Source organism: Sciurus vulgaris, assembly GCF_902686455.1.
Source record: "Sciurus vulgaris genome assembly, chromosome: 10".
NCBI classification, from domain to species: domain Eukaryota; kingdom Metazoa; phylum Chordata; class Mammalia; order Rodentia; family Sciuridae; genus Sciurus; species Sciurus vulgaris.
Window position 1 is genome coordinate 138,067,609 of NC_136470.1, and position 24,272 is coordinate 138,091,880.

Here is a 24,272-nt window from a genome sequence, read left to right on the forward strand (position 1 = left end):
TGTGTGACCCAGGGCAAGTTGCCAAACTTTTCTACTATTCACTTTCCTCTTGGCAAAGTGTAAATTGTAATAATCCTGTTTATAGGTTTGCTGAGGATCATATGAGTTAATATGTGGAAAAATACAAACATATTAAATTATATGCAGGTGTTTAGTGCATCCTGCACTTGATATGAGCTACATTAAGAAAAGCTCTCATGGAACTTTTCACATCTCTGACTCACCTTTTATATTTCTCCCAAAGAAACTGGTTTTGGACTCTTAATATTTGCAAAATTCTATATTTAAATTCAGGCACAGTCTTATGAAAAAGATTGTAAATGATTCGGTAACTTTTGTCCTCTGCAGAAACAGGCACTTGAATGAAGTCCTGAGATGGATGCATATAAATCCAAGTTTCAGGGTAAAAGTTTGCTGAGGTGACCCCATCTGGACAGATGATTTGTGATGATGAACTTGTTTCAAGAGGTGGAGGAGCCTGAGTGGGAACTCCACCAAGTGTCCTAAGGAGGAGAAGGAACATGGACGTAAAACACTCAGCAATAAATACATTTCACATTACAAGCGCTCTATAACATAACATGTATGTCTTAAACGTTTGTTTAAAAAACAAAAATATTATTCATTTTAGAGAAAAAACAAAAACACCCCACTGCCTGTACATGGATAACCTATTATTAGCTTCTTCCTGGCTTCCTCCCTGTGGAGAAGCTCTGGAATGTATTGCTGCAAGGCAAACAAGCAAGGGCCCATTTGAGTATCTCTGCTTCTGAATCTTCCTGGAGATCTCTTTTCTATTCTGTTAAAGAAACTTCGTTTCTTCAAGGGAGTGATGATAATCTATATGCTTTATTGGAACTTCGCTAATACTCACTAAAGGTTGTGTGGGATGGGAAACAAAGTTGGGCAGATGATGAAAAGGGGTTTGTTTCTGTATAAAAAGAAATAAATATCATGAAGCAGGCACCCAAAGCTGACAAGTATCTGAAATTTCCCTCACTTTTTAAGATCACGAATAATAAAGCCCACCAGTATTCAAATTTTATAGTTTGGTGTGATTAAGATGGAGCTAATTACTACTATAACCTAGACCAGAAAGCGTATCACAGAACCTTTACATTCAGTTGTTACTTTGAAGGATGACTTTAGATAAGCAGTAGCTTTGGTAAGTTACTTATCCCTGCCTGATTAAATGCTTAAACTTATATCATTGTTTGTAGCGTTTTTGTTCAAAACAGACAAAAAGGGAAGACACAGAGCGTAAGGAAATCCTGACCCTGAGACCTGTCTCAGAGTGAGGGCACTGTCACACTCCTTGACACACAAGTGGTCACAAGGAAGCAATGTCTGCCAAAGGGATTAGGAAGTCAAAATTTTCAAAAGAGCTTTATGACACAGAGGTCATAGCTGCGTGTGAACAGGCACCTCCTGTCCAGAGCACATCCCACCCTCACCCTCGCCCAGCAAACTGTAGGCCAGGTATTTCGCACAGTGCTGCTGTCACAATAATTGCAAGATCACTTAGTTACCCACGCTTTTCAAAAACAGAAACTAAAGTTCAGAGAGATTAAACAATTTGCCCTAGAATAGTGACCAAAGAACAGAGACAGGATTTGAATCCAGGCCTGCGTGTAGTCTCTAAATTCACACTCTTTCCATTTCTATAGATTTCACAATTTATACTTTTTTTTAAAAGGCTAGAAAGTGACAGATGGGCATTGGGATCCCAACTCCATTTGCCCGCCTCTCACTGCGGCTAAAATATCACAGTGTTTTCACAATAAGAGATGGCTCACTGAGAAGCTAAAACTAAGCCAGGCATGGTACGCATGCTTATAATCCCAGCAGCTTGGGAGGCTGAGGCAGGAGGATGACCAGGCGTTCAAAACCAGCCTCAGCACCTCTCAAGGCCCTAAGCAACTTAGAGAGACTCTGCCTCAAAATAAAATATAAAAAGTGCAGGGGATGTGGCTCAGTGGTTGAGTGCCGCTGGGTTCAATTCCAGTACAAAAAAAAAAAAAAAAACAGCTAAAACTACGGATACGCACTGGCTTCTCAAGTCCCACCTCTGTCAAGTAAGCAGCTGTGCTTTCAAGTTCCTTTGTGAAAGTGTTTTTTGAGCAAGTAGCTTCAGGGCAAAATCCCCCAGGTGTGTGAAGTTCAGGACAGATTTAAAGTGGTGCTGGCATCTCCAACTTTCAAGACAGAAGGCACACGGTTCTTATCCTCTGGGGCATTTCTTAGGAGCCCTGGTAGATTCCTTGGAGCCTCAGTAGGATACATTTTTCTGGTACCATGACCCATTTTCCACTGGTACATTTTCCTAAAGATAGGCCCCGTTACTTTGAAATCTCAAAGGTGTGTAACTCCTTAAAAAGCCATCACTGTTCTATGGGAGTAGCAGGAAAGCACAGAATGTAAGCCCTTTATTTTTAGCTCCTCTCTTCCTACTCTGTAGAAGACAAGACCCAGCCCATCCAGTTTTCCATTATTATCAGGGGTTGAAGTCACAACAAAGGTTTCTGGATTGAGGAAGGAAGGTAAGATTCTCCCCCAACACTATGCCCAATAAAGGTTACAGACTGTTTCAGCCTGTACTGAAAACCTAACAATGAGAATGCTCCTTTTTTCTCTGCTACTGTTCCTTCCCAAGAACCCATTCCATAAAATAACTTCATATAAGTCTTAAAGGTCTGTTATTTACTTGGACATGCTTGAAGATGAGCCAGGGCAAATAAACCTTATACATCTTAAGATGTTAAATTCGATTTTATATATGGTTAGTATCCATTCCTACCCATACTAAACAAAGTCACAAATGTGCCTGGATTTTCTGACAAGGCTGTTTTTTTTTTGTTTTTTTTTTTTTTTTTTTTTTTTTTTGGGGGGGGGGGGGGGGGGAAGATCGGGGGTGCCAGGGATTGAACTCAGGGGTACTCGACCACTGAGCCACATCCCCAGCCTTATTTTGTGTTTTATTTAGAGACAGTTACTTAGTGCCGTGCTTTTGCTGAGGCTGGCTTTGAACTCATGATCCTCCTGCCTCCGTCTCCCACTTTGCTGGGATTATAGGTGTGTGCCAGGTGTCCAGCAGACAATGCTGTTTCTACTCAGCTCGTGGCATGCTTCATGGTGCTGTCTCAGCCTTCTCAAGAGAGGCAAAGTTAATACTGTATTGAGCTTATACTCGAGGGCCTCTGAAGAATGGATTTTCAGAATCCAAGGTTCACCTTTTAACACTCTCCTTTCCTCCCTTCACTTCTTTGAAAGATGTTTGCCAAACCTACTTCAGTAATGAAATCAAAATTAGCTGATTTTACTCTTCTGGGGGAGGAATCAAAGAAACTGTATTATGCCATCTCACCACAAGACGACTGCACAGCAGATATCCTTCCACCTGCACAAAATGGACCCCCAAGCACACCCTAAATCTGAGATTTGATGTTTTTTTACCACCTTGGCTCAAATGTTCTAAAAATATTAAAGAAAAAGTCCCTTGTTATCAGCCCTGCTAAAAAGGCAGCAAGGAAGCCCTTTTAATTAAAAAAAAAAAAAAAAAAAAAAAAAGAAAACAAACATAATAGTTGAATTTGTAGAAAAATCAATGAATTAAGTCAGTCTCCCTTCCCCACTCCTTCCCCCATATCCTAGCATTTCCAATTCTTAAGACAGCTCTGATTCTCTGACAATTGTGACCTCTTTCACCTTTCTTTGATCCTTTGCATTTAATAACATGTAAATGCAAAGGACAAAATAAAACTCTCTCTCTCTGGCTAAGACCATTGTATCTGGAATTTGCTCCTGGAATCTGTTTTTGGAACCAGTCTCCTCATCTTCTCTCAGCTCAGCTAACCCCTGACTCGAGGGCAGACAGGACTGTTGGATTTATCCATTCCACTCTGGTGAACTTGCTATTCCTCTGCTCTTTTCTTGCTAAAGCATCTGCCTAATCTCTGATTTGCTGACCTCTTATTTTATGCTTGATTATCACCATTTCAGACAGGAAAACTAAAATAGAAAATTAAAAATTAAAAAAAAAAAAAGAGGAAGTAACATTTTTGTTCTCTTTTAAGCCTATATTATAAATATAGTAAAGCCATTTCTAGCATTAGTTCCACTACTGCTTGTATTACTTTATAGTTTTACACTTATAAAAACAAGTCTAAATTTAAAAAAGAGAAGCATTTCATAATTACTTGTCTTAGGATTGAAAAAAGTGGATTTTCACTTGTTTATTAAAACTTCACCAAGAATACAGGACCTGAATGAGCATTTTTACCCTCACACAGAAGCTACATCTTGCTGGACTGGCTCAGCAAGGCCAAGCTGTTGTTCTCACTAATGAGTTCAACGATCTCACCAAGACCACTGTTCCTAACTACTTCATGCTGATCTAGCTCCAGTTGTGCTGATGAAATCCTAGAAATGGCATTTTGGGTTATTTTTTTTTTTTTTTTTTTTTCCTACTTGTAAAAAAAAAAGGGGGGGGGGGCAAAAAAACCAATAAGAAACAAACAAAAAAAACCCTCTACAAGTAAAAATTTCACATTTGGACTGCAAACAAAACAGTAAACAAACCAAAGCCAATATATATTTCTAAAATTGGTCTTATTACAAGTTTCTTATGAATACTGACATTTCAGGGGTTATGTGTTTGCATTTTGTTTTCAACATTTCCCTTGCAATCTCAGAATTAGGATTAAGTTCTCTCATAATGACTTAGAGAAAATACAGTGCTTGATATAAAAACAATAGAAACATAAAAACAGCACCTTTACCTAAGAGATGGGAAGAAACCAACTAACACTATTTTAGATTGCAAGTTCATAAAATCAAATATATGTTGTAACCACTTTCAATATCAGGATATAGTAGAGTATACAATCTCCCTAGAGATACCAACTTTCAAAGATGGCCACATAATTGGTAATATGCCCAACCTTTTGGTACCTATGAAGATATGCCAATGGGATATTTTGGAAAGGAAGAGGAAGAAATGGTACTTGGGAAAATGGAAGAAGAGCTTATTTACAATTCAGAAGGGTGACTGCATTCTTAGGATATAGGACAGAAAATTTTAGTACTGTAGAAAATATGCTTCACCAAGGAAATGAGCCAGTAAATTTGCTCATTTGATAATTTTGGTAAGATGAATTTTTCCAAATTTTATAAGATGAAATTTTCCAACTGAAATTCATTCAAGGAAGAGAGAACAGAGATCACCATCTATGGGATTCTACCCAACCTCCCTGACAGCATATCTGGCGCAGGAAGTTGCCTTGAAACACAAAAGAAGATCCTCATGGAATGGAAAACTCAATCTTCCCTGAAGAAATGCAAACTCTCTGCCTCCAAACAATTACTTTTAGTTGTGAAAAAATGCTAACTTTGCTTCTCAGTTTAAAAAATCCGATACTTCCTCTTTTCAATGTTAACTGTAGCTTACCTGAACTCAATTTATTAGAAAATTAAAGCAATAATTCAGAATCACATTCTAGGGGGAATAACCAAGATACATCTTGATTTAAAAATGTTTCCACTGGCATTCAAAAGTACATTGATATTAGACTTTCCATTGGACACTTACTGTAAATATGGTAGTAGAATAAAACAGGAGCGGAAGAGTGGTCTCCTTTTTACTTCTCTCCTGAAGAATGAGTTATGGAGAATGTAGTGGTTGTTCCACATCATAAATCGAACCTCTTTCAGACCCCGAGAGTTGGCTTCTTCGATCAGTCGAATAACAGACTATGGAGTGGAAAACAAGATAAAAAGAAAAATTAATAAACAATCGCCATGAAATATGAAAATGTAACTTAAGGCAAAAATAGTTAACCTCACTGTTAATGCCAGAGAATTTCAACCCCAAGTACAGTAAATCAAATTAATTCCCTTTATATGTAGGATTTCCCCTCAAAGATACAGAGTAGAAATATGCTCCCTGTTCTAGAACATAGACGTCTCCCTATGAAACATGTAAGAAACTACTCCATTGTATTTTCCACCTTAATGATGTCCTAGAGATTTTTTTATCTTTCTTTCTTAAGGGAATTTTGAGAAGGGGAAGTAAGCATAAAAAGTTCAAAAACACCAAGTAAGTTTCAAACCTGAGAAACATCTGATAGGTGGAACACAGGACAAGTTTGTATTCTAAAAATACATTTTAAACAGGCTATTACTCTGTTTGAAAGGAAGATGAAGGCAGATAGTAGTGATTACTTAAAAGAGTAAAAAAAAAAAAAAATTAGTTCAATATTGTATTTTATAGCAGTTAACTAGGTCATATTCTTTTGGGATGTCTTAAAAAAAAAAAAAAAAAAAAAAAAAACACTAAATAAGGTAGATAAATTCTCCCATTCTGTAATGCTAAAAATTATCAATCAAATTGAAGAAGTCAGATCTCAGAATAGGAGATTAATCTCTAAAGTTCATTTCAGGGTGTTTGACACCAAGTTGTCATTCAGAAGCAATGTAAAATACCATTTTAAAACCTTCTTTGAAACTGATATGCTAGTTTCACTATCTCGGACAAAGGATACAAGAGTACATAAGACAAAATTCTAAATAAATTATTATTATTGCTTGACCACAGCTTAATAAACATTTTCAAGCACTTCTTCCAGGGACCTAAGAATGACTTTCTCTCTGGCTTCTGAAATGGTGTTTAACACTTGATCTAATCTCTGTAAATCCAGGAGGCAGATACAGAAGTTACACAAGTTTTCATCTCATTAAAATCATTCTAATGGTACCAAGTCTAAGTACTTTATCTTGATTCTGGAGAGACTGTTTTAGTTCTCTGATAATAGTGGCATTCTATGTAAGGATTTCAGGTTAATGGAAAGAAATGTTTTCAGAAAAATGGAGAAAACTTTTACCTGTATCAGCAAGACTGTTACATCAAGAAGCTCTGTAATTATGACCTGTAGTTCTGCTTAGTCACTGTCATAAAGGAAGAATAACAGAACAAAGACAAAAACAAAACAAAAACCCCAACTCAAATGTATGTTTTTGTATTTTTTTTTTTTTTTAAAGATCATGTAAATACCTCAGGATATTCTCTCCATCCAAAGTGATCTCTACAGAAGAATTTCCAAACTGTGTTGTAAACAGAGTTGACATTGCAAGAGGGTGGTGTGGACAGCCTTCGTAGTTGGTCAAATTCAGCTGTTTCATACACATTCATGGCATTCAAATCTGCCCAAAATTCTTGTCCTCTAAAAAGACCCAAGAAAAAACTGCTAAATAAAAATATCCATCTGAGCATTTTCTCAGTATCCATTCTCTATATGCCCTTTCCTAAGGAGACCAAAATTTCCAGGCCATAGAGTTATGGTAGCATTGTCAACAGCCTTAGTGGTCTAAGCTAATCAACATAATCCCATATTCCACTTCCTAGCAAGGTGAGTCAAACCCTGGCATCCACCAATCAGGATGTCAGTCTGAGGCATGAAGCTGATATAGACATCCAAAAGAAAAAAAAATTCTTTTGAAACTAAGCCAATACTCTTAATCCACCCAAAATCAAAACTGTGTTTTATTCTTGAGTAGAAAAAATGTTGGCAAAACATGAAGAGAAAATTTGGATATTGTGAGGGTAACTATGGGAATATTTTGCCATTTTTTATATGGTCTATTGATGCTAAATCAGCCCTTTCCAAACATCTCCATATTGCTGGCAGGGGAAGTTCCATTATACGATTAGTTTCATTTAAAAAATAATTTGTAAACCATAATCCAATTAAAACACATATTTACAGTTTTTTTTTTTTTTTTTTTAAGTTTTGAGACGCAGTCTTGCTAAGTTGCTTAGAGCTTCGCTAAATCGCTGAGGCTGGTCTCAAACTTGTGATCCTCCTGCCTCAGCCTCCCAAATCACTGGGATTACAGGTGTCTGCCACCACCACCACCAGGCTTGTATTTACTTTTAATGGAACTTTTCATCTAATATTTGTAACATTACTTTAGGTAACTGGCAAAGTATCCATTTCCCTTCTCTCTTCTCTTTATGATTATGCTTGAAATTTTCCCTAAGCAATATAAAAAATGAAATCTGGGGTTGTGGCTCAGTGGTAGAGCACTTGTCTGACACATGTGAGACACTGGTTCAATCCCCAGCACCACATAATAAATAAATAAATGAATGAATGAATGAATGAATGAATAAATGTATTATGCCTGTCTACAATTTAAAAAATAAATGAAATACATTAAAAAATAACATCACAGATATTAGCAAGGTAACTAAGTTCCTGAATACCTTCCTCATACTCTCCCTTCTACTGAACATTTCTAAATGGTCATCTACAAAACTTGGGATACTCCAGAATTAGTAGCATTCAGAACAACTGGGACATGGTAAATTCAGGTGTTGGGGCTGAATTATTTTCCCAAATAATTTAGTTCCTTGCGGTAAATCAGGATTTTGAAAAGGGTATTAACTTTTACCTATTTGCTTTGTTGGTTAGTGCAACATTTTTCAAACTATGTTTGGTGCACTTGTTTCCCAGACTGTGACACATTTTGTATAGACAGAACTCTGGTGCAAAGGTGTAAAAACCACTTGGTTACACAGGTTAAACAACTTCCTCACTGCTGCCCCACCACTGTCTTTCTGTACGCTAAGGAAGGTGCTGAAGCACTGGGACAGAGCCATCCAAACCTACCAAGGCTCTCCCTTCCCCTCATGAAGGCCTATTAACATCTCTCAATACCCCTGACAAGTGTCAAGGGAAATTTACTTCTTGCCCTTTGTCCCGATGTAAATTATTTGTAAGTCAGGTTCTCTGTGAAAACAATTCAGGCCATATGCCCAACTGATGTTACCCAAAAAGCATATAACTTTCAAAAAGCCATATACTTATTTAAAAATCACTACGTATTAAACAAATTTTTTCTTGCTTAGAAAGAGTACTAAAAAATAGGATGTGATCTTTAAAACAACATGATTTTAATTACACATAAAATAGATATTAGACAATAAAATAAAGCTTAAATCACACTGGTCACTGTTTTGTTTAAAATGATTTACAATAAATAGCAATAGCTAATTTAAAAGGGAAATGTTTTTAGGAAATTCTAAAAAAAAAAAAAAAAAACTCTTATTTTCTTTGAGTTCTTAGAATAGCAGTCATTACATTAACACACATAAAACCAAAGCTTTTTGCTGTTTAAGTGTCAGATTTCATTCTGGACATCATGCTAGCAATTTCTGTGCAAGCCTGTACTATTGAAACTTCACAGATAATGATTTGCATGAGAAAGACATCTACAACTGCAGCTTTTGCTATATTCTCCGTGAATTTCAGTCCTTTGGGCATTATGAAATTTCTATGACAAATTCTAATTTACTACAATCAACTATTCTTTGGGTTGGTGTATCAAAGTACTTTTTTAGCTGTATTTGATTTTCAATATGCAGTTCTAGACCTGACAGAGGCAAAATAACAAATTTGAAAAACATTATCTTTTTTTATAAGATTAATTTTACCACCTGCTCTCCCTTAAACAGGGAATGCTTTAAAAATCCAACACCAAGATTTTCCTCCACAATTTGCATCAGTACAAATGTGTGCACTGCGGTTGCCAAACATTCAACATCCATCACTCTTCTATCAAACCATTGCTTCCTATTATCAGAAAGCAATTATGAGTCATCTATGTGTAGTAATGGTAATAGTGGGCTGAATTAAGCAATACACAAAGAATTAAAAAAGATGTAGTCCCTGTGTTTCAGGGGCTCCATGAGAGGAATAATTAACACAATGTTAAACCAAAGAAGCAGTTTATTTGCCTTCTAAACTCATCAGTGGTAAATACACTCAGGGAATGACAGGAAAAAGAATAGACACACAGCATTATGGGAAAGAAAGTGGTTACTACTGTCCAGGAATGGATAAAGGTCAGGAAAAATAAGAGGTTTTACTTTATCAATCCAAGATAGTTTTCTGTAAGAGAAAGAATTTTAGGAGTTTAAATATTAGGAAACATCAATGGTGAGTAAAAGGTTGTATCAAAAAACAAGAAGAGTTGTACAAGCACTTTGTTTCTCATTAAGAAGGGAGCAGTATGTACAAATAGAGAAACAACATGTATTCCATTTGTTTAAATAATTAAAAAAAAAAAAAAAAGAAAGAAAGAAAAGGGAGCAGTTCAGACAGGCGAGGAGGAGACCTTTTGGACAGGGCACCAAGGGTACATAAGAGACGAGGAAATGTGACCCGGGGTTTAACAGGCACTGAGAAAGATGTTAGGCCACAAGTTGAGGAGTCTGTCTTCTAAGAACCTTAAGGGAAGATCAAGAGTATTGAACAGATAGGAACAAGGGGTCAAAGGAGTAAATACAGAGTGTGTGAAAACTGTGCAAGAGAAACAGTGCTAGAGAATGGAGAGCTGGGTGGGGTCTCTGTAAAAGCAGGGTGCAATAATTCTGTGGGTAAGTCTATCTGTCCTGAGGGCATTCCTATTGTGGGATCACTACATAGAACAATTTAGCTTTTGTTAAAGCTATAAAGAATGGACTTGAACTGTTAAAATATTAACTACTCTTTTCACAAGTTTTGCCAACTAATACACCACCCATATACTGTAAGAATCCAGATATAAGACTAATTTAAAATTCTGAAAAGGGCACCCATTCTCATGATTTAGATGTTTTGTTGACAGTGATTCTTCACATACTTCCACAATCTTCACATACTAATTAGGCCAACATTTTCCAACACATATTACCAACACATGGAGCTCCAACACCCACACGAAGTCACAAGTATTCCCCACACATCATTTCTTTTTTATTTCAAATACTAAAAGAAACTGAAAGCCTACAATATGAATAACAGGCAGCTGGAATGAGAATCAGAACCAATGAAGAAACAGGTATTGAATGAAACAGAAATCTGTACACCACTACTTACTCAGCCAGATATATAGTTCCTGAGTTTATGCATGTGGGAGCTCAGGAAAGAACAAACACTTTAAGGCAATTTTTCTATATTTTATTGTTTGAAAACAGAAAGGAAATGTGACCATTTTTAAAAAGCCAAAATAATCTTAAGTAGACATATGATTAGGTAGTGGGGCTACATACTAGGAAAAGGAGGAAAAAGTTTAAATGCCACAGAATGCTAGTCTAGCAGGAGGAGCAAACCCTGTGGCACACGTGAAACATGGCCTGCAGGCAAGCAGATGCCTTAAGTCTGCTGGTGGTCAGGGGGCATCCCAGGGTGGATGAAATGTATGTCCAGTCTAGTCAATCACCAGGAAGATGAGACAAGGGTGGGCCAGGCCCTACAAGTAGTGACTAACATGCAGAAGGAACCAAGCAGGGCACAAGGAGCATGTGCGAGCAGCAATATGGCTCACGTGGGAGGTCAGGGTGTGCATGGGTAGAGAAGGGTAAGACAGACTGGACTGGAGAGGCTGGCTTGGGTCAGGTAAGGAAGGGCTGAGTGCTAAGTGAAGAGGTTAGGACTGGACCCTGTGGGCAGCAAGAATCATGGGAAATTTTCAACAAGTTCCAGTCTTGCCTTTTATAAAGGTTACTCCAATAGTGGTGATGTGGAGAACCAATTTATTTATTTTTGGCAAGGGAAGATAAGAAGAGGTGAGGGAAGAGACTCATTTATTTATTGATATTTATTCTATACTTAGCTATTTATAACTATTAGAACTGCACACAAGACAAATGATCACAGAGGACTAAGACAACTGCAGTGGTGATTTGCAAGGTATTTAAGAATTAAGATCAAACTGCATGAGGGCAAGTACATGTGGGAAAGAGTACAAAGTCCGGGATGTGTCCCACGTCTCCAATCTAGGTGACTGGATAATGGTGCCATTAAGTAAAACAGGAATTACAAGAGGCGGAACATGTTTAAGTGGGAAGGTGATATAAATAAAATATAGAACTCAGACTTTAACAAAGGCCAATTAAGTATAAACTTTTTGAATACCATTCTAGTTAGTTTTAACCAGATCAGTTAGACTTTGGAATCTTGGCATCCTGCCTGTAAGAGCAAACTGGTTTCTACAAGAATAAACCTGTGACCTCAAACTATTAACATCCACTCTAATAAACTAACCAGTCACAATTAGTAGGCCCTATTTGAGTACTGTGATGTAAAGTGAAAATGTCTCCTCACACCAACAATGATAGAATGATTAAGTACACTCTGAAGAGTATTGAGGCTCTTCTGCTACTAACTGGAGAAAGGTTTGGCAGATGAGGTATGTTTGCCGCTGCTAAAGAAATTTCACAGGCACACAAAATATAGAGGGATTTTGATACTCACTTTGATGTTTCAGGACTCATTTAGTAATGCTGGGCTATATCTCGCAGCTTACACATCCCCTTCAAATGTGTTACCAAGTGATGAGAATCAAAGTATGGTACATACAGTACCAACATTTAATGAAAGCAGAGTAGTTACTAAACCTCAGAGAACTATGTACTCATAACTTTCTCCTTTGGAAGCATAATAACTCAATTATTCTGTTACTAATTAAGACTTTTGCTAACACTGCCTCAAATAAGTAGAACAAAACTGTTGGGGGAGTCAATAAAACTTATCTACAAATGCTTACATCCAGTGCAACATCTTTGAATGTTCACCAGAGGTTAGCAATCTAATTAATTTCTATACAACAACTTTGGGTCTTGGTAACAACTGGACTTTTCCCCTTTGCATTTGGAAGTAATTGTAGGCAGATATACATACATCAATACCGGGAGTTTATATCAATGTACATATGGACATCAGTAATTATGGGCAGACCAAGAATCAAATGTTAACTGAATTAAAATCTGTCCATCTCTAAGGACAGACCCTGATCTAGTTGACATAGGATTACCGAGGCTTAAATCACTTGATAAAACTATTAACATAAAACTTGAATTATGGATTTAGCTCATCTTTCTAAATATCTCAAAATATCTGGGGGTAGGTAAGAGTATTCCCACTTTAAGATTCAAGGCATTGTTTAGGATCAACTCTTAAAAACTCAACACCAAAAAACAAATAATTCAATCAATAAATGGGTTAAGGAACCGAACACTCGACAGAAGAAATACAACTGATCAACAAATATATGAAAAAATGTTCAATATCTCTAGCAATTAGAGAAATGCAAATCAAAACTACTCAAAGATTTCATCTCATTCTGGTCAGAATGGTAATTATCAAGAATACAAGCAACAATAAATGTTGGTGAGGATGTGGGGGAAAAGGTACACTCATACATTGCTGGTGCGACTGCAAATTGGTACAACCATTATGGAAAGTGGTTTGGCGATTTCTCAGAAAACTTGGGATGGAACCACCATTTGACTACCCAGCTATCCCGCTATACTCAAAGAACTTAAAATCTGCATACTACAGTGATGCAGCCACATCAACAATTATAGCAGCTCAATTCATAATAGCCAAAGTATGGAACCAACTAGATGCCCTTCAATGGATGGATAAAGGTGGTGTGTGTGTGTGTGTGTGTGTGTGCGCACACACACACACACACACACACACACAATGGAATTTTACTCAGCCTTAAAGAAGAATGAAATTATGGCATCTGCAGGTAAATGGATGGGGCTGGAGAATACTATGCTAAGTAAAATAAGCAAATCCCAAAGAACCAAAGGCTGAATGTTTTCTCTGATATGCGGATGCTAATTCATAATGCGGGTGGGTGGTTAGGGAAAAACAGAGGTACTCTTGCATTAGGCAGAGGGAAGCGAAGGGAGGGGAGGAGGTATGGGGTAGAAGGACAGTAGAATGAATTGGACATTATTACCCTATGTACATATGTGATTACATGATCGGTATTATTCTACATTATATACAACCAGAAGAATGAGAATACTCCATTTATATATGGTGTGTCGAAATGCATTCTATTGTCATGTGTAACTAATTAGAACAAATAAAAAAATCTAAATGATGAGACAAAATTCTGCGAGTCCTATTGCCTTGGTCCCACCTGGGACATCTTGGAAGCAGGTGAATTTCTGAGAAGGTAGCCGGTTATCGAGTGGGACACTGTCTGGAATCACATTTATCTATAAATAAATGTTTAGCAACCTTATGTCTGATTTACAAAATGTGAGACACCTAAGCTGTGGTGTTCATGTCATTCCAGAAGAGAACAGAGTGAAATGAAAAACTAACAACAGGGGAGGAAAAAGGAAGCAGTCAGATTTCTTAAGAATACCCTTTGTTTAGGTCCTTGTAATTGCATATTCTCCAGAAGAATGTAGGGCTCTAAACAAACATACAACACAGCTAACTCTCAAAAAGCTTTGATACTAAGACACTGGCTATCAAATTCATGTGAATGTTTTGCTAACCTGCTAATAAGTAAGGCCATATGTTGAATCCCCTACGCACTACTGCCACCCATGCAACCACTGAAAGCAATTACGTTGCCACACAAGGAAAAGGCCTGACAGTCAGACAGTCAGGCTGACTTTTTTTTTTTTAAATTAGAAAAATACGGATCAAAGCAAAGAACACACATTCACAAAATACTTTCTAATAAGATGTGAGTAAATCTGAAATCGTATGTAAGTCATAAATAAAAATTATACTTATGAGATCAGAAGATCTCACTGCTACCTATTTATGGAGGCATGGGATTAAATTTTGTACCCTGAAGATACCAGCAATGTCATACAGTCTTAACTGTGATCCAAGTTCAATCACATGTCCTGAGACTTGTAGAAGGTGACTACAGTGCGACAAGCTTCTCAGCTGTGGACTAATGAGGAAGTGAAACTTAACTTTCACAAGAGCAGCTGGAATAGAAAGCAGACTGGTTTTTAAAAATTGTGCTTAATAATTGCATTACATGCCTCATAATACTTTAAATTATGCAGTTACAGATTTTTGTGGAAATGAATGTTCCCTTTAAAATGAAATATTTTTAAAACTGAGAAGTTTCTATCTTCCCTCAAAATAAACCAAAAACGTCTCTCCCACATATTCAAGGCACAAATATTGACTAATTCAATTTTTTGGAATTTGACAGTAAAGAGAACTAAATTTCTTTATATAAAACTTTTCAACATAACTACAAGATCAAAAGTATAGTATAGCATATATAAAATACTATAACATGTAAGTAATAAAATAACAAATGTTGTTTTCAAATAACCTTAAGCAATTCAGAACTCACATATAAATGAAATACCAATTATAAAAATTATCACAAAACATCCTCTACTAACCTCTAGCAAGATATAATCTATTAATTTATTTCTGGTTTGACACTTAAATTTCAAATGATTCCTTTAAAAAGGCTTTTACTCAGAATTTTCTCATATTTAATAGTCTTATCTCCCTCCCCCAGATTAGTCCAGATAAACTTAACTCATGAGTGTAAGAACTGGTAATACATTCACGGATGGCTTGTTATATATTGGTGTTGAGAACCCAGAGATGAATAAACAGCTTGCAGTAGACTAGCAATCTGACGGTAAACAAACAAATTACATAAAGTTCATCACTGACAGTTCTTCAAGCAAATGGGGTGGGCAGCTTCCCACTGAAAAGATATTGAGAAATGATGTTTTCCTGTCTAGGTTTTGTAAACCATGATCCCAAAAACTTTCACTACAATCTTGAATCAGTAATTTTTTCTGGAAGAGGAGTCTACAAAACCAAGCAAGGTTTTCTGACAGATTAGCCTAAATTTTTTTAAATATTAAGATAATTATAGACCACTTCACACTGCTAACTGATGTCTGGCAGCATTTGGATAATCAAAAATGTCAGAAAGCAAGCAAGCAAAGCTGCTTCTATTTCACATACTCTACCGAGATTCAAGGGTGTCTTTCTTCTATTAGGATGAGAATTAAACCTGAAAGACAAACCCAGGATTTCTTCAGTGCTTGTTTTTTCTCTCCCATGCCTGGAAATGAAAGAGCTAAACCAGGTGACAGTCAGAAACCTAAGATTACAACAGCAGGAAATTATTGAGGGTACTTTTCGCAGTGTGCCTGCTGTCTACCCTGAAGAGCTGTGGGAACTATGAAGATCACAGGGTGAGACCAGACTCTAAAAGCACATGCAATAGCACAAGCAAAGTTCACCCTTGGGCTCCCCACCCCTGCCATTCTCCACTGACTTCAGTGCTGGTAAAAATTTCCAGCAAAGAATGGCCGTATGTCATGTGAGAAGGGGCAAATAAGAATCCCTTAATTAATACAAAAAGGGGGAACAAAAACCCAACGTAACAGAGAAACTCCTGTTACGCCCAACCTAAACTGAACGTATTTTCCAGTCATTATGAATACTGCTGCTTCAACCAACATCACAAACTCTTCCTCATGCTCAGGAACACCACCACCCATAGAGAGGACTTCCATTTGCATAAAGAACACACATTTACTGAACTATTTCTTAGACAATGTAGTCACGAGAGATTCTACTACACTCCTTATACAACTTTTGTGATACTCAAAAGTTACTGGTTTCTGCAGCTGGTGAAAGGGAACAGTCACTCCAGCATTCTCACTCTTGTAAGAGCTTATCCTTTCACTGTGATGACCATGCAAAGGCTCTTCAGTGGTCAAGCATTGCTACCAGTAAGTAAACAACAGAGAGCAGAGAAGGACTGAAGGGGGACTGAAGAGATAGATATTTTGTTGTGTGGAAACAGCAAATAGGAATGCTCAGTTAACTCTCTTCTGTGCTTGTCTTAGCAACAGTAACTGGCTAGGTCAGCAAGGAAAATTGGAAGTTTCACACTTGACAACTGAAGTTTATTAGTATCATTGACTTCTAAACTGAGGTTCCAGATCACAGGACTGGTTACATCAAGTCTGCAATACCATCTTTTGCACAGACTGACTATAAATTTTTACAAAATACCAAGTTGAGTAAGAGATTTTACATAGAGTTTTCAAAAATTTCAAAATGTATTTCAGAACCTATCACTTGTAATTCCAAATTCTCCTACAAAGAAGGAATTATCTTTATTAAAAATGTGGGGCTTTCAGTTATAGTTTCAGAATTTAGGCTGCAGTAGGTTTAACACTTGCAGGAAGAAATTTTAAATAGGGGAAAGACTATATGCAGTATAATTCCTAGGAAGCACTGAGGTAAATAATATAAATACAAAAGTAGACATACATTAATACAAAAGTAATTTTATTTAAAGTAGTTACTTCATGTGTAAAATGTGGTTTGTATGCTTCTAGAAATGGTGAACTTTAGATATATTTTACTCCTTTGTACAGTTGTGTTTGTGGTGTTGCAAAGTACAGTTCAAACCAAGATCTAAAGACTATTACCTAATAATTTCAAGCCCAGAATGAACTAGAAAATGGCTCAATCTTCAGACTTCTGGTCTTCTTCAAAGATAGAAAATCACACTGTTATCTTAAAACTCTCAGACATAATATAAAACCAGAAGCTCTACTACTTTTACAGTGAGTTAGTGTTTTAATTTACCAGTGTCCAATATGAACCGGCCTATCAGAAAGCTGTGTCAGAAAAATCATAACTCTAAACCTGTATTTCATTTTCCTATGTAAAAGTGTCACACATGTGAAATCAGTTTTCTTCCCAGAATTCACAAGTAGGAGTGTGATAATTATTAAAGGTTTTGACGTAGGTGAAGAGGACCTGACTTCCTATTCAAATGCAATTCAAAATCATTACCAAAGATTAAAAAATCTGGAGGTCTCAAATCAGGGGATAAGAAATAAGAGGCTATGGAAAAATAGTCACAATTTCAAATGGTTGGATTTTAGCAACAATCCTCCAGTAATCAAGCTCTATTAGTGAAAAGCAGCCCCAAACACAGAATAATCTGAGGATCGCTGACCATGATCACAAATACACAGAAGAATTTCCAAATTTACCTTTGTTTTATGATAGAATGTACATCTAGAATCTAGAAATTCTAGTGTAACAAGAAATAGGAAATAGATTTACAGGGCACAGCAGAGTTAATCAGTCAAAAGTAGCATTTTTTGAATGCCCATTGTGTGCAAAAAATTCCTTTTTTCTTATTTATAAAAAGTAAAAGCTTTGGACCCCATTCAATGAAAAAATAATCATGCAATTATTTTTAGGAACTGCCAGATAACCTTATAAGCTCTTTCGTCCAACTAATTTAAGTCATAAATCTTTGCTTTTTGCAAGGTTCATTTTCATTACCATAAATAGACATCAGGAAAAGATTGACCAACCTGAAGCCAGGTGACAGCTGTTTCAAAAAGTCTAATCTGCTTATTGATAAAAAGCAGAAAGGGAATAAATGAATGATTGCTATTGATTCTCATGATAGCTCTACACAGACCCAGGAACTTCTCTAGATTAGTATACATAGAAGCTAATTAGTTTTATTTCATATGTAAATAGCAGCATAAAGAAGTACAAAAAATAATTCATTGGACTGCTTTATCCTAGAGCACAAGGCACATTTTGAAAGTCACTTCAAACACAGTTCTTGCTTATGGAGCTCTCTTTCTCTTAGGCAGTAATTTTTTAAAATAAATCCAAACTCATACAGCTGTGTATATTCAAGAAATACCAAAAAGTCACAAGGCATAGTAAGTTTCAGCTGTTCTCTTCTCTCCAGTGTTATCAATAACACATAATGAATTAGTTCATACATCATTGCAGCTGTGCAGGCCAGAGCTAACTAGGCTAATTTAACTATTCTAGTACAGTTCAGTCAGGAGCTTGCTCTAGTTTAAATTAATTCACTCGGCAAGTTACATAGACTATAACAATAAATGCTTTCTACCATCATTAATAGGAATTTCTCTTTGTCTTTTTACGCAGTTTCTGTGAAGTTATCTAATGGGATTTACCTCTTGGGCAGATTGGGGAAAAAAAAAAAGGACTGCTAAGAGCAAAGTTATCAAAATTGCTCAAAAGCTAAGGTTATGACAACGCTCTAGGCTTAATTAAGCCTTAAACAAGTAAACTTTCTCTTTTATCAATAAGCATTAACTCCAAAAGAAAAGAACTCTGTCCTCTGAGAAAAACTAACCAGAGATTCACGTTTTGCAATTTTCATCTTCACTCCTACCCTCCTCCTGCAAATTCAAGATTAGATCACTAGTTATTACATTACTAGAATTAATCACTAGTCATATTTTAACCAGCGAGTAACCTCCAAAATATGGTTTACAGTATATCCCTTTCTTGATGGGTGGCAATGCCTAGAAAACTTCTTGCACACTTTGAAATGAAAGTAATGTGGAACCAATGGTGATCTTCGATGCTGAAGAGCGATGTATACTCCCTTCACAATTTCAACTATCCACACCAGTACTGAGGCTAGCAAGGATCTTTCAAAACTTGTCAGCAACCCACCACATCTTCTACACTAAGGATGAGTGGCTAAACTGTTAAAGACTGTTTTCTTAATGAAAAATACAACATTCAGTGATATTTTCCCAACTTCATATATGGAATTTGGAAAATCTTCAAAGCCCCATTCCACATACAAAAGAAGTCTCAGCATCAAATCTGGGGAGTTCATACATATGACTAGGTTCCAGATGATGCTGACAATAAACATCTATAGACAGATGTATAAAAGCAGAATGAGAAAACAAAGGTAATTGTATAATAATTTAATTACAATGAACTACATAAGCATTTATTATTGAAATCCTTTCCTACAAGTTTTTAGTACCTACGCATCTTGACTAAGAAGCTGTTTCCTTTTTGATTTCATTCCTAACAAAATGAACACTGTATATCTAATTTAGATTAATTTAGATGTTAAATCCTCACATTTATTTGCAAAGCAAATTAAAAATTTTTATCTGCATAGTTTGAAACTATGAACTTTTGTCTCTGCTAGGGAACCAGAACTATGAACTTTCCCCAAGTTCCACATAATAAAGATATTGTTATAATATAGAGACTTACCAAGTCATAAACTATTGAAAACAAGTAGGATAAACAAATGCCATTCATTATTCACTATTCCTGAATCCAAATACTACTAGGTCTGACTTGGACATATAAGCAGCTGAACACACACTTCCTGGTTATGTGCAATCTGCACAGATAGACCAGCTCTACAGGCCTGACCACAGAGATTAATAGCTTTAGCCAAATAATGTGGTAACCATGTGAACCTGGGCTGCTCCAGCTTGTTTGTGAATCTCTCAGCAAGGCTCAACATGCCGTTATCTGCATCTTGTTGCCAGGAAACACAACATCGCTTTGGAATACAAGGAAAACCAGGTTGCAGTGACCACAGGTCAACTTCCCAAAAGCCCAATTTTTGACACTTAGCTATATAAAATCTTACTTTCTTCCTGTTCACTGAGAATTTCATTTTACTTGTAATCAACAGTTCCTACTTTTTGCTATTTTATCAAAAGCAAGACCATATACAATATTAATTGTAATAGCCACTCATACTTTTTTTCCTCTTCTAAGTGTCAGATAAACATTAATTTACTTGATTAAAACTGATTTGGAAATCAAGCACCAACTTCAACCATTTTATAAACTGATCCAACAATGCATGCTTTGGGTCTTGTATTTACTCTTCAGCAAATACCAAGGATAAAATACCCAATATACTGCTGACCCAAGAATTCTCAGATCTCCTAGGATCAAAATGACTGTCTTGCTTTGCTCATGGTAACAGAATGTAATGTGGTGGATAATAATCCTGCTAGTTTCTTCCTGACCAATTCAAACAGATAGAAACTTAGTATATCAAGATGTTCAATTGCGCCTGGGGAGATAGCTCAGTCGGTAAGAGTGCTTGCCTTGCAAGCACAAGGCCCTGGGTTCAATCCCCAGCACCCCCCAAAAAAAAAAAAAAAAAAAAGATACTCAAGTACTCAGCAGACTGGAAATTTGCTTTGTAAGAGTCAAGTGGGAGGCTACTCTTCTGCAGAATTTTGCAGCCGGGAGATGGAAAGATTACAGTGGCTTTGAGAGTATATAAAAATTAATCACCCTTGACACAGTAATTAGAATTGCTAGCTCAGGGGCAACAGAGATTTTGGATGATACCTTATTAAAAAAATTTTTAAGAAAAAATACTTCTCTCTTCCAATGTTGGCTTTAAGAAATAAAAACTTAGCTTTAAGATTTTTGCAACCCAAGCAAGATTCAAAGAGAATCTTGAATCCATTTTATCAAGACAACTTACTTATAATGAGCAAAACTACATTCTTGATATGACCTTACTTTTATCCCAAGGGGTCTTCTATATTTCTTTAAACTTGGGCTTTAAACTATGTGTCATCTTGTCCTACACTTCTAAAACAAGATGCACAATTCTAGTTTCATGGTAAGTTGCTAAAAAGACACATGGACCTGGGTACTATATAAGTGAAATACTAAAACTCTAAAAGAAAACCACTTATTCAATGCTAAATTGAGACCAAAAGTTAAAATAACCAAAAACAACAAAAAAACTCCTAATACCAACAATGCTCTGGAACCATGTCAGAATACAGAAGGTTGGCAACAAGGCTAAGAATTAGTCAACTTTTAAATACTGCCACCATTTGAGGACTCTCCAGACACTTGGGTAGGGTAAATTAACTTTTCTGTTAACAAAAATGACCCTTAAGGTTAAGTTTTTCTTCTGGCCATATGGGTTGGGATACTCAGTCTCCTACCCTCTGTGGGTTATGCCTTTTACTATTAAGCCAGGTCACTCATTATTCATGATGTAACAGGTTGCCCTGAAGGTCTTCAAAATCAGGTACCATGGATGGAAGTGTGCTAAAATTTTAATCCTTACTCTTGATGAAACAAAGAGTTATTAACATCCCACACTTTAACTCCTTCTACACCACAGGAAAAACAACTTAGAAATAGATTTGTGTACTATACAGCCATTTTTGCATATCAACTTTGCATGTAGTAACTACCATTTTCCTCATTTTAAATAAAGTTCAGTAACAGAAGAATTCAGATGTGGAAATGTTAGTTCCATATCAGTGAATAAATATGTTTACACAGCCATACTAAGAGGACTGAATTAGGTACAAACACATCTTGTTTACCAAAATTCAAGGATAGTTTTTATGAAAGTGATAAGCATTTCCATTAACATAAATCCTCCCTTTACTCACTGTAAAGCCTCTGCCAGAATTGAAAAGAAAAAGAACAACTGAATTGTGGAAACTTAGTAGTAAAATGCTTTAAGGAAACTAATAAAAGAGATTTAATGTATTCTGGCATGATTCAGAAGTATGGGAGGAACTTCTGAATCATTCACAGAAAAAGTGTTTGTACTATTAAAAGTAAAAAGGGCCACAAATATCTCCAAATATTCTCCTTTTAAAAAGTAGTAGGTACTCAGTGCATTCTACTGCCATGTATAACTAAAATAAAAATATCAAATAAAAAAGATATGCATTGAATATAAAAAGAGCAGTTACTCAACACACAGAATTTTAAAATTAGACAACTTAGGTATTGATTATAAGAGTTATGGAATTTTCTTTCAAAAGCAAGTTCTCCTGTGAGATTAAATTAGTACATATGTGCAACTTCTCAGTCACATGCATACTGAACAGAATGAAATGTGAATTGTTCAAATGATAAAACCTTGTCAGGTTAGGTAAATAGCCTGCATTCAAGCACCATGAAAATTCAGAATAGCATAAAGTCAAAGGAATAACAGGAAAAAAGAATAAAACCTATTACTACTGAAAGAAACTACTGTATTTTAGTCTTTTTACTTTCTCTAAAGCATTTAACAGTTTTTACAAGTTGTTATAATACATACCCATACTTCATTCTCATCCTATCATTTTCTGGGTTACAATAAAATCTTTCCAAGTGCTCCTGAGAATCATTGGATACACTCTGCCACTTCTGAGTAGTTGTCCTCTTGATCTGCCAATGATACGGCAAAACCGTGTGATGCTTCAAACAATCCCTGCCATAAATGCAAGTGCCTTGCAGAAACTCCATGCAAATTTCAATTCCATTCTCTTGGTGAGTGTGGTACTGTAGCTGGTTTACCAGCTCAAACACAAGGTCAAGGGAAGCCTCCTCACTCTTGTCCTGGAAGAGCTCAGTACTCAACTTATCACTGGTGTCCAAAATGTACTGGATTGTAAAACTGTTGTCTTGGAAAACCCCTGGAACATAATCCATGACTTTGTCTACGCAGTCTGGGCTAGTAGGAATATCACTTGAAACTGGATGCAAAAGGTCAGTCTGGAAGTGCCCTGCTGTTGAATCAGCTACTGTCCCACTGATGGTTTCTGGTGGAAAACTGTGATCCTGAATTGGAACCACTTGTTCTGGAGCATCAGTGGAAGGATGGGCTTCTGGCATTTGGCCCCCAACATTTGTCCCATCAGCAATCAGGACAGACACATTGTTTTCTGCTGTTGGACACGATGGATTAATTTCCAGGGGTTTTTTCACCATAGGTTCATGTAAACTGCTCTCATCTCTACTCTGGTCTCTAGATCTAAAAACCCCATCGAGTGATCCAGATTCTAGCAAAGTGTTTAATATTGGTCTCAAAGACCTCAGGGTTCCAGTTCCCAATCTCTTCTGATCCGGCTTTTTCTTAAAACAAGTCTTCAATGGAGTGATCTTCTCAGACAGTCTCATTTGGCATGAAAAGTCATCAGGAGGAGAGGGAGGCTGCACTACACAGTCTGGCTCAGGTTCAGTGGTTTCCATTTCCACGATGTGGATTAGCTCCAAATGCTCCTCAGGGTCTAAAAATCCTATCAGGAAAGAAAGAAAGATGATCATTTACAAAATGACAACTGGATTCCATTCATTCATTAAAATGTTTTGTGTTGGTCTGTGACTAAGTCACTGAAATCACTCCCCTGTGCTATGTTTAGTCTCCACAGGTCAATTTTAACTTTTAAGAAATGAAGTCTACAAAACAGCAGAAGCTATTCAAAATCAAAACACAGGTAAAGGCAGATGAAGAAGAATGCCTCTGAACAGGACTTTGGCATTTATTTGTGGACTTAACAGTAATTCTGCTGGGGTATGAATTTTATTGTAAGTCCAGGGTGAGGTGAGATGGGAAACAGACATAATTGTGTCAAAATGAAGACAGCAAAGAAACCACACATCTGTTTTGTGGTTCTCTTTACAGTTGTTTATGTATCATCAGCTTCACGAGTTGACAAAAACTTGGTTTCTTTGTGGGGGAAACAAAAGTTCATCAAATGAAAGATAAACTTCAAAGTTAAATAGTGAGTTGGGGGTGTGAGAATACACAGAAAACAAGGGATTCTCAACTGAAGTGTTACATGGGATAAAGTCAGGGGCCTGTTAAGCATTTCTGTA

At 36.5% G+C, this 24,272-nt stretch overlaps 1 protein-coding gene across 1 annotated transcript in view; it reads right to left on the bottom strand.

Moving 5' to 3' along the window:
• The window catches only part of TIPARP (TCDD inducible poly(ADP-ribose) polymerase), a 28,330-nt gene that overhangs the window by 2,454 nt on the left and 1,604 nt on the right, over positions 1 to 24,272 (bottom strand). Inside the window, exons 2-5 of the mRNA XM_079100658.1 lie at positions 22,732 to 23,692; positions 7,049 to 7,217; positions 5,588 to 5,748; positions 225 to 503 (exon numbers count right to left, since the gene is read on the bottom strand). Coding sequence (XP_078956784.1) covers positions 225 to 503; positions 5,588 to 5,748; positions 7,049 to 7,217; positions 22,732 to 23,645 — 1,523 coding nt within the window. The 5' untranslated portion in view covers positions 23,646 to 23,692. The remainder of the gene's footprint in view (positions 1 to 224; positions 504 to 5,587; positions 5,749 to 7,048; positions 7,218 to 22,731; positions 23,693 to 24,272) is intronic.